The 10437-nt window shown below is 38.1% G+C and overlaps 1 protein-coding gene across 3 annotated transcripts; it reads left to right on the top strand.

Moving 5' to 3' along the window:
• The first annotated feature begins 428 nt into the window (after positions 1–428).
• Positions 429–10230, top strand: plod1a (procollagen-lysine, 2-oxoglutarate 5-dioxygenase 1a). Of its 3 annotated transcripts, XM_047040546.1 has the most exons (20): positions 429–779; positions 1478–1569; positions 1808–1941; positions 2224–2387; positions 2538–2650; positions 2759–2822; positions 3894–3991; positions 4105–4206; positions 4586–4717; positions 5548–5669; positions 5852–5956; positions 6085–6210; positions 6326–6467; positions 6696–6809; positions 6968–7033; positions 7166–7270; positions 7418–7564; positions 8049–8174; positions 8454–8579; positions 9342–10230. In XM_047040546.1, exons 1-20 carry the CDS (start codon positions 686–688, stop codon positions 9495–9497), a joined length of 2328 nt encoding a protein of 775 aa, XP_046896502.1. In that variant the 5' UTR covers positions 429–685; the 3' UTR covers positions 9498–10230. The 3 variants fall into 3 exon arrangements, with proteins under 3 accessions (XP_046896502.1, XP_046896503.1, XP_046896504.1); XM_047040547.1 differs by lacking the exon at positions 8049–8174 and having other exon boundaries at positions 535–779; XM_047040548.1 differs by lacking the exon at positions 8454–8579 and having other exon boundaries at positions 535–779.
• Positions 10231–10437: the final 207 nt, after the last annotated feature.

Genomic DNA, 10437 nt, shown 5'->3' with positions numbered 1-10437 from the left:
TCATCTTCGACGTTAGTGTTTTGCGACACTCCATATATAGCTCTAGAAAGTTGCGATAGCACGCCTAAATATAGTCAGTGCTAAAATGTGTATTTAAATTGTAGAATGCAAAAACGATACAAATCTAACCAATACTGATTCGTTTGGGATTTGAATTGTGAATTCTTTTTTTAATTTTTAAAAAAAATTTTTTACATACAAGCTATTTTAAATGCTTGTTACGTGCCCTCTGTCACGTAGTCGAGATGCGGGTGGTGCGACTTGCCCATTTTACAATATCTTAAGTGCACTTCGGAGAATGTAAATCCAATGCCTCGACATCTTAGAAATAGTCAATGTATGAGGCTATTTTCAAATTATAGTTATATGATATAATATCCTAAAAGTCAATAGGGCCTAATAAAAACAAATCCACTGACCAATAATTATACAAGTCTGTGTTAGCAAATTGGATAAATACGTTTTAATTAAGTGAAATTGCAACGATTGAAAACGGGACAGCTATCAATACAATATAAATCGGAGGGGAGGAGTGACTAAATTTCACGAAAATGGGAGGGGATTAGCCTACTTGTGGGAGAATAAACAAACTAAGAACTAAGGAATCCGTTATACCGGTAGCTTCATTTCGGGCTGGTATCACTAATGTGCTGAGACAGCTGTATGCTATAGTTTGAAACCAAAAATGAAAACTTTTGCACTTTCACTCATCGCTTGGTTCTTACCGCTTACATTTTTACCACTGATAGGTGCTACAGGACAGCACGACATATCCGAAGGTAGGATCTTGCATGTTAACTTGCATGTAGGCAATGTTTCAGAAGTTTGTCACCCTCTACATCTGAGTAGTTCACGGACCCTATTATTCAACGAAATGTTTACGTCTATGCCATGTAACTTTTCCGATAACTCAAATCAAAGCCGAGCATGCACACCGTGGTTCTCGAGTCTTCCATGCCGCTGACGTGGACGGGACAGTCGATCTATCCTGCAGAAATGTGTTAATTGACGTGAACAGAATGCGTGGATTTTACATTTTCTTCTGGAGTAGGCCTACATAACTGCGTTTGGGCAAACTGCTCCATTAAGAAACTAATTGGAAACGTATTTAGATTTATTATAGCCTATTGACATCGAAAACGATAGCCAATTTTCCTAACATACATAATGGGCTATATTTCTTTGGAAATGTAGCTTAGAATGGACAGACAACATTTATGAAACAAACCGTTTTCACTGGGGTAAAGGAACTCTGTGGGCAAGCAGGCACATGTCGTAATATAGTCAAAGACCCTCCAACTAAACATGGCAACTTCTCATCTGAAGAGTACTTGAAAACCATGGTTAAATGAATTACTTATTAAATCAAGATGCTGTATGAGGGTGGCAGGTTTGGTTGAAGACAATGGAGGGGGGGGGGGGATGACATTCCATACCCCTATACCTTAAGTTGCAATAGAGACCTTATGTCTTCCAGGCAAGCTTCTTGTTGTGACTGTTGCAACCCAAGAGACTGATGGTTTCAGGCGTTTCATGAGGTCTGCTCTGCACTTTAACTACACTGTAAAGGTATGGAAAATAAATGATGTATATTGATTAAATTCTTCATCTATGTTACTAAAAAACAAGTATTATTCTGCCAACTGAATTCTGCATTCAGGATGGAATGCAAAAGTCATGAAGCCAAAGTTGGAAAACAGATACCCTTTGTCTCTTGATAATTGACTTGCTTGAAATGAGTCAGTGCATTGTGGGAGGTATTCCGTGTATTGTGGGGGCTTCATATTTGTTCTGTGTCGGTTTAAAGGTGATTGGCAGGGACGAGAAATGGAACGGTGGGGACTACATGTCGGCGCCAGGAGGGGGGCAGAAAGTACGGCTCCTAAAAACTGCTCTGCAGGAAATGACAGAGGAGGATAAGATCATTCTCTTCATTGACAGGTAGATAATCAACTGTTTAATGTTCGCTAGTGAAATTCACCACAATATAAGGTGGACATTCAGTTATAGATAGCTTTGTAAGTAGTTTTTAGGTTGGAAAAAATATCTGCCCCTATTAGGTAACATTTTGATGTTGCCATTGAAATTCTGAAGAATGTAATGACTCAAATATGTCTACAAAGAATGCCAGTGTCAAAGCAGTAACATGTTTTCCCACTAAAACCTGCTACTGGTTTTACCCCCCTGAGGAACAGTGTTTTCTATGTTTCTCATTCTGTGCAGCTATGATGTGGTCTTTGCCTCTGGTCCCAAAGAGCTGCTGAAAAAATTCCAGCAGACGAAACACCAGGTAGTCTTCTCCTCTGAAACCCTCATCTGGCCTGACAGACATTTGGAAGATAAGCATCCCCATGTTAGAGAAGGCAAGAGGTTCCTGGGATCGGGAGGTATGTCTTGTAAATATAAAGTACATGTAACCATACAAACTCTAACAGAATGTCAGAATTTGAGTTATGGTGATGTCCAAAAGCATAAGCACCAAAATACAGGATGAAGGGAATTTTTTCAGGAATCAGCTTATGTTTTTTTGTCCACAGGTTTTATTGGCTATGTTGCCAACCTCAAAGAGTTGGTTGCTGACTGGTCAGGAGAAGACAATGATAGTGATCAACTTTTCTTTACCAAGATTTACATCAACGCTGAGAAAAGAGTAAGCCTACACTACATATTTGAATGGTACACAATTTTATATATTTAGTACTATACCATATCTAAGGGATTTAATATGTATGTATTGCATTGTTATGATTCATTTTAGAAATCCATAAATATAACACTGGACCATAAATGCAGATTGTTTCAGAATCTTCATGGATCCCTAGGTAAGTTAAATTGTAAACACAATTTTAGTTGTCACATGTACAACAACGAAAAGGGTTCACTATATACACAATTTATAGATATGTGTGTATGTATATGTAAGCATTTTACATTTAAAGCGTAGTTGCTTATTGAGTTTGAATCCTAAAAATCATCATGTATAACACTTTCAGCCTATCCCAACCTCCTACTCAGTGGATAGTCAAAGCTGCTGTTTAGTTTACTGCATTTCCGCTCAGCATGCCTTGAGAATAAAGAACAAGGGAAATGAGACCTCCTCCCTGCTTTCACTTCCTGGTGTATGCTAATAGTTGACTGGTTTAACCTTTTGATGAGGGATGGAGGGGATTGTCAATCTGCAAGGTTTCACAGTGCAGTATATGAGTATCCTGAGCTTGTTGGCATTGGAGAGTTTTATGAAACCTGAGTTCCTACTCTTTTATTCTCCCTGCCTCCATCTTTTCTCTTCCGTTTGGCTGCCGCTAGATACGCTGCCTGTGTTAGGAATTTATGAGTTTGCTGTGAGACAGAGATGTGCCTCAACTCACGTAGTCCAGCAAGGACGAGAGAAGGGAGAGAGGAAGGGAAAGGCGGGAGTAGGGGAACAGCCTTCCCCAGATGCTGGGAGAGTTATGTCAAGTATAAAACAGCTGTGTCTATAGAGGCATGTTTGAGTAAAGAGCCAACATCATTTGACTCCACATCCAGCAACTGGATTCTTTAGTAACTATCCACTTTGGGATATTTCCCTCCAAAATCCAAGTGAGTCAGATCTTTATAGACCTTTTTAATTGGGCTAATAATGAGGTGCCATCTGTTGTGCGAGTCCAACCTTATGCCCCAGTGAACAAAGTAAAGATTCTATCTAATGTTATGGGCTGTGTACTTTTATGGACTATGGACACAATTGAAGTTTAAGATTTCAAGATGACAAATTAATAGGGGTCTGAATATAAAATAAAGTTTAAATATCATTGTCTTGTACAAGTTGACAACCTGAATCTACCTAAACTAAAGGACAATAAGTAAGTTATGTAAATTATGTGTGTATGTATTTGTGAATGTTTGTGTAGATGAGGTGGTGCTGAAGTTTGAGGATGGGCATGTGCGGGCCAGAAATGTGCTCTATGATACGCTACCAGTGATTGTTCATGGAAACGGGCCCACCAAGGTAGCACTCTAATTTTCCACCCATTTCATTGTTAGGTTTGCAAGTGCAGTCATCTACTATAACAGGATATGTGAGACTTTCTTATCTCCGAAACGGCCATCCTTGTTTTACAGCTCCAGATCAATTATCTTGGCAACTATATCCCCAAAGTGTGGACATTTGAGGATGGATGCACAGTGTGTCATAAGGATCTACGGCCACTCTCTGCACTCAAGGTGAGTTTTGTTAAAGGTCAAACTAACTTACTTAATTAGAACAGTGTGTGTGTGTGTTTTAAAAGGAAATACTCTTCATTTCATCAGCAACAAGACTTTGTTTTCTTTAGTAAAATAATGAGCTGACAAACTTGACCAGGGTGACATTGTAAAAAGCTCCTTTTTTGGAAACACATCCATACTATATATTAATGAAGTTTATGTGAAAAAGATTGTGAACAGGACAATGCTGAAAATGACTTTTACATGAACAACAATAACCCTAACCTCAACCAGCAAACTTCATGCATATTTACAGTTTTATCACAAGTGTGTACTACAAACATTGTAATGTATTTTTCTAATTGTTGTTTCTAATTCAACTTTGTCTTGTGTTCAGGAGAGTGAGTATCCACTTGTTGTCATTGGAATTTACATCCAGCAGCCCACTCCCTTTGTCACTGTCTTCTTTGAGCGCCTGCTCAAACTCAAGTATCCCATGGACAGACTCAAACTATTTATCTACAATCAGGTGAGAAGAAGCTGAAGAAGGTGTATTCTGTGTTACAACTGGTTGGTGTTCAGTTTAAAAGTATTTTTAAAAGTAAAAAGTATTTTTTTTCTTTGAATTTTTTGCAAATGAGAGGAATCAATGTCCAATGCCATTATTAACAGAATTCCATAACTTTTCATTAATAATTTGTATTAAGTTAAATCACTATATTAAATGTTTGGTTAATCATGTTGGAGGAATGTAACAGGTTTACAATGCACTCTTCAACCTCTGAGCTGGTATCTTCCAAATGTTCAAATTTCTACATGTGCCCACTTGCCTCTGTGTATAGTTACAATGAAAAGGAATGCTACAGCGCTGCAAGTATAGGACCCTTTAATACAAAACCCTCTCCAAGTTAAAATGCATAAGATCTCTATATAATATGTAAGTAAAAAGACAAAAAATATGCCATATAATGCTGACGCCCAAAATGAAATTGTCATAATTCACATATCAAGATTAAAGGTTGTCAAGCAGTTTCATGTTGATAGGCGTGTCCCAAAACATATGTTCAGCAGATATACTAGATGTATGCCTCAATCACATATAGAATTATTTAATTGCTGTCTTTAGATAAATGCATGTTAAGGTTCATGTAATCTGGTGTTAACATTTTGATGTGAACGGTCTTTTTGGAATGTGAGGCTATATGGGAAGCTAAATTGTGTGGTTAAAATAATTTCCACCAAATGAGTGGTCTGTAATGCCAAACAGAAATTATTGAACAATAAATAATCTCTGGCTTTAAGGTGGCAAGTTCCCAGTAGTAACTACTATGTTACTTGCTGTGTTATCTCTTTTTCCAGGAGCCACATCATGAGAAGCATGTACGTTCTTTTATGGAGGATCATGGGACACGCTATCAGAAGGTGAAGATCATTGGTCCTGAGGAGAACATAGACCACGTGACTTCTCGAAACCTTGGGCTGTGAGTTTACACATCTCCCCTGCACTATATCTTAACGTTGGTATTTATAGAAACTGAAACTGACTTCTGATTAGGGAACATCTACTCCCTATTTCTTTCAGTTAAGGTTGTTATTGCTGTATTGCACCATTAAGTTGTTCTCTTCAGCCTCCATATGTTTGACATTCCCATGTCCTCCTCAGTGACTTTTGCCGTCAGGACAAGGACTGTGAATATTACTTGAGCATAGACATTGAAGTGGTTCTTAAGAACGAAGACGCTCTCAGAATACTCATTGAGCAAAATCAGTAAGTGCATTTGCCCAATAATTACTATAGGCCTGGCTGTCTTAACAAGACAAGAGTCATGCAGTAGCTAGTGATTTTATTACATGGACATCTGTTTGAGTCTTTTGATAAACCCTCTCCTGTTCCAGACCTATCATTGCACCAATGATAACCCGACCAGGCCGACTGTGGAGCAACTTCTGGGGTGCGCTCAGTGCGGACGGCTACTACGCGAGATCCGAGGACTATGTGGACATTGTGCAAGGACGCAGGGTGTAAGTCCAAATGTATTGTCTTTTGGCAAGTACTTTGCAGTGATGTTCCTCCTAGTCATTTATAGTTATGTATAAATTGCGTATGTGTAACATGTAATACGGTGTGGTTGTTCAGAGGTGTTTGGAACGTCCCCTACCTGTCCCGTGTGTACCTGGTAAAGGCCAGCCTCCTTCAGACAGAACTCTCCGCTAAGGACCTCTTCAGCTCAGACTCCATGGATTCCGACATGGTTTTCTGTCACAACGTCCGAAACAAGGTAACATCTGGCTTTAACTGACAAAACAGACTTAAACATTGGTCAGTTTGTTTATTTGTTAGTTGACTTAATGAGGGGTGTAATGGATGTCAAACAAACTCATTCAAATTGCTTCACTGTATTGGGCTTTATGGATTCAACTTATGTATAGCTTTATATGATGATATGAAGGGAAAGCTTAAGGTGTTCAAGTATTGTACTAATCTGTTTTGATTTCAATTTTTTCAGGGAGTCTTCATGTATGTCACAAACATGCACAACTTTGGGCGTATCCTTTCAACAGAGAACTACCAGACCAACCATCTACATAATGACCTCTGGCAGATGTACGAAAACCTAGTTGTAAGTATTGAGCTGTGAGTTTATTACAAGTTTGACATTTGTGATTTGAATACTTGTATTCAATGCATATTACCTGTTTTTCTTATGGCTTTCACAGTATGTCGTTCATCAAATTACATGATGTTGTAGCGATGCATGACTCCTATAATTTTCCTCAGGATTGGGAGGAGAGATACATTCATGAGAATTACTCCCGAATAATGAGAGACAAACTGATTGAAACTGTGAGTTTTGAATTTTCTTGTCCTGCAAATGGCTCCATCTACAAACTACACAAAATATATTCCTGAGGGTGTTTTGAACCAAGCGTACAGCAGACATCTCTAACCACTTGTTTATCCTGGCTTTCCCCATAGCCCTGCCCTGATGTGTACTGGTTCCCTATCTTCTCTGATATTGGTTGTAACCACATTGTCGAAGAAATGGAAAACTTCGGACAGTGGTCAGGAGGCAATAATGACGTAAACTACAATTCTTTGCTTCAGCCAACTGCTTCAAATGTGTTGCTATTCCAAATGAAATGCAACACAATTGTTCATAAATGTTCAAGATTTAAGATGTCATTCATATGTAATTACTTACTTTAAGAAGATTATCGTTTATTTTAGGACACAAGAATCCAGGGGGGCTATGAAAATGTCCCCACCATTGATATCCACATGAACCAAGTGGGCTATGAGAAAGAGTGGCAGAAAATACTATTGGATTACATTGCACCAATTACAGAGAAAATGTATCCTGGATACTACACCAAGGTAAAATGACATTTAAAGGTTTTTCATACAATTTTGTTTGCCAGTTACAATGAAACATACATGAGATGTATAAAGCTGTATGAAGCTCTGTCTAGTTAACTGAATACTGCATACTGGGTTGAGCTTTAGAATATGCACTTAACAGAATTTAACTCTTATTATCTTATCTCTTTTCTAGTCTTGTGTATCTTAAATCATTGTGTATCCTTTAATTTCCTAAATAGGCCATTTCATAATGTATTGGGGAGTACTTTTAACTTTTTTACTTTCAGGCACAGAAGTAATAAAAAGTAGAAATACAAATAGTTGTATTCGGGTAACCACTGTGAACAAATATTCAAAAGATGTCTATCTAACAAAATTGAAAAGCTAAATGGCCAGAGACAACATTGAATGGTTGAAGATATTTTATTTAACTGAGATCTCTTCCGCTTCTTTTCTCCACGGTTGTGTTTTGATTGATAAACATCTCTTTTCTCATCAGTGCACTTCATATCTCAACTTTGTGGTGAGGTACAAACCAGACGAGCAGCCACTGCTCACACCTCACCATGATGCATCCACTTTTACAATTAATGTAGCTCTCAACAGCAAAGACACTGATTATCAGGTAAATGAGTGCTATGCCCATTAAGACCAGGTAAAAAAAAAATGACAGGTAAAAGTGAAAGAGGCAACCAGGGATTGGATGCAGGTTTTTTTTTTTCCTCCTTCCTCTTTGTCTTCCTCTTGTATGGGACTGAATGCCGGCGTATGGAGTCTCCTTCCCTCGCTTCGTATGTCAGAAGGTGGAAGAGCACACACACTGGCCCGTCTTGGTCGACTAGAGCGCTGTGAATGCTTGCATGACTCTTTGCATCACACTGGTGTTGTCTGTCTCTCTTTGCAGGCTCATTTTGAGTTGGCCTTTGTAGTTAGATATAAGCCAGACGAGCAGCCCCTTTTAAGGCCACACCATGATGCCTCGACATTCACTGTAAACATTGCACTCAATCAAGTGGGACTTGATTACCAGGTGAGTGAGGTTGTGTACTGCTGAGGTGCTTATTTGTTAACTACCGACGCTCATTACTAAATGTGAGGTGTGATGGATTTAGCTTGCTTGGCATTCCTGATGGGTTGCCTCCCTAGACTCATTGGTTGACATGGTGTGTCAGGAGAGTCTGTTTGGAAACTCAAACAAATAAACAATTGGACAGTTACAAACAAGTCACAAAAAAAAACAGAAAAAAAGGTTTGTAACCTGAGCAAAACATGTAGAATATAAAGATATGTTTATTTTCAAATGGCATAGTTTCTATATACATTTGTGTTTTAGATGGCGTCTAAGCATGCATCTTCAACTAAATTTTCATTAAGAGAATGAAAGTGTGAATGTTTTTACTCCAGCCTCTTTGTGTTTTAAAGACTTCTCAGTTACTTCTCATTCTTTCTTCTTTGCACTTCAGAAAAACAATAACATTAGGACTTGTTTAAAATATGTAGTTATTTTGTCTAACTTTTCCTTGCATCATTCATAATTTCAGTAACCATCTGAATTGTTTTAAGTATTATAAATGTGTCAGACATTTGTGCGCTGTAATTGTACAATGTACATCATATAATTTGATTTTCTTTTACAGTGACTTCCTCTGCATTTATACCTTAAAAGCTGTTTTGAGCTCTTAACGTTAGCATAAAGCTTTATACACAGACATTTTGAAGCCATCTCAGTGTGTTAAATGTTACATCCAGATGTGTCTCCTGACTGTTGCTTGTGTTTATTTTCCTCTGAAAGGGCGGTGGATGCAGGTTCATTCGCTATAATTGCTCTGTTGAGGCCCCTCGAAAAGGCTGGGCCCTTATGCACCCTGGACGCCTCACCCACTATCACGAAGGCCTGCGGACCACTGGGGGCGTCAGATACATTGCAGTGTCATTTGTTGACCCTTGAGTACCTATTCAGATTCACTTTAGAGTTGGTGAGGTTGCCTTTAGATGCTTGTCTAGAGCCAGTTTAGTGTGTTTTTCTTAAATCAGTTGTCAATGAGGTTTATCACTTGGACATTGGTCTTTGATGCAGTCCTTAGACCGTTTTTACCTGCCAGTATGAGTCTCTTCATGGGCTTGCCAAAAGGTCATTTTATATATGTTGCTGAGCTTAGGCTCATTCAGGAAAACTCCAGAAGCCAATTCTTCTGTATGTATTATTGAAGTCTATATTTTTAAGATGTTCCTTTTAATTTAGCATTTTATTTGAATAATCATTTCTGATGCTAGAAACTGGGCAGTGTTCACAGGCATGAGATACTTTTTATTGGATAATATGAAATGTTCAGTATTTCAACTTGCATTGCAACACTCCTAATGTATTGGTCACTAATGAGGGGGCTGAAGTAATCTCTGCAATGAGCAGTTCCAATCATCTGTCCTATTTATTTGTATTAAACAGTTTGTGAAAGTATGCCAAAGACTTGAATGTGCAATATCTGTACACTTACAAGCACATTCTCCATCTCCTCTTAAGGGTTCATGTTGAAAGCAGAACATGTTCCTTTTAATAGTAGCAATAGTCTTTTGTGATCATTTCAAATGATATTTGCAGTTGTGCACCCAATGTTAGAATAGGGATTGTTGTGAAACTGTGTATATATTGTTCATGAGACAATTAAACACATCAAAACTAATCTGTGAAAATATTATTTCACAACTTGCATTTTGTCACACAAAATATTAACAACAGTTAGTGAATGCATAACCTTTTATGTGGATGGATGGACGCACCCAAAGTGCCGACTTTTATTATTAGCTTTAGCCTGAGCAAAGCAAAAACAGCATTCAAACCAAAAAATTCAAACCACACAAAAAAGTCTTGATTAACTATACTGTTGAAA

The sequence above is a fragment of the Hypomesus transpacificus genome, chromosome 18 (assembly GCF_021917145.1).
Source record: "Hypomesus transpacificus isolate Combined female chromosome 18, fHypTra1, whole genome shotgun sequence".
Lineage (NCBI taxonomy): Eukaryota > Metazoa > Chordata > Actinopteri > Osmeriformes > Osmeridae > Hypomesus > Hypomesus transpacificus.
This window is presented reverse-complemented; position numbering and strand designations above follow the sequence as displayed.

Coding starts and splice junctions, on each gene's coding strand:
- plod1a (XM_047040546.1), top strand. CDS start 686: ATGAAAACTTTTGCACTTTCACTCATCGCTTGGTTCTTACCGCTTACA. Junction 4,718..5,547: donor AACTATTTATCTACAATCAG/GTGAGAAGAAGC, acceptor CTCTTTTTCCAG/GAGCCACATCATGAGAAGCA. Junction 8,580..9,341: donor AAGTGGGACTTGATTACCAG/GTGAGTGAGGTT, acceptor TTCCTCTGAAAG/GGCGGTGGATGCAGGTTCAT.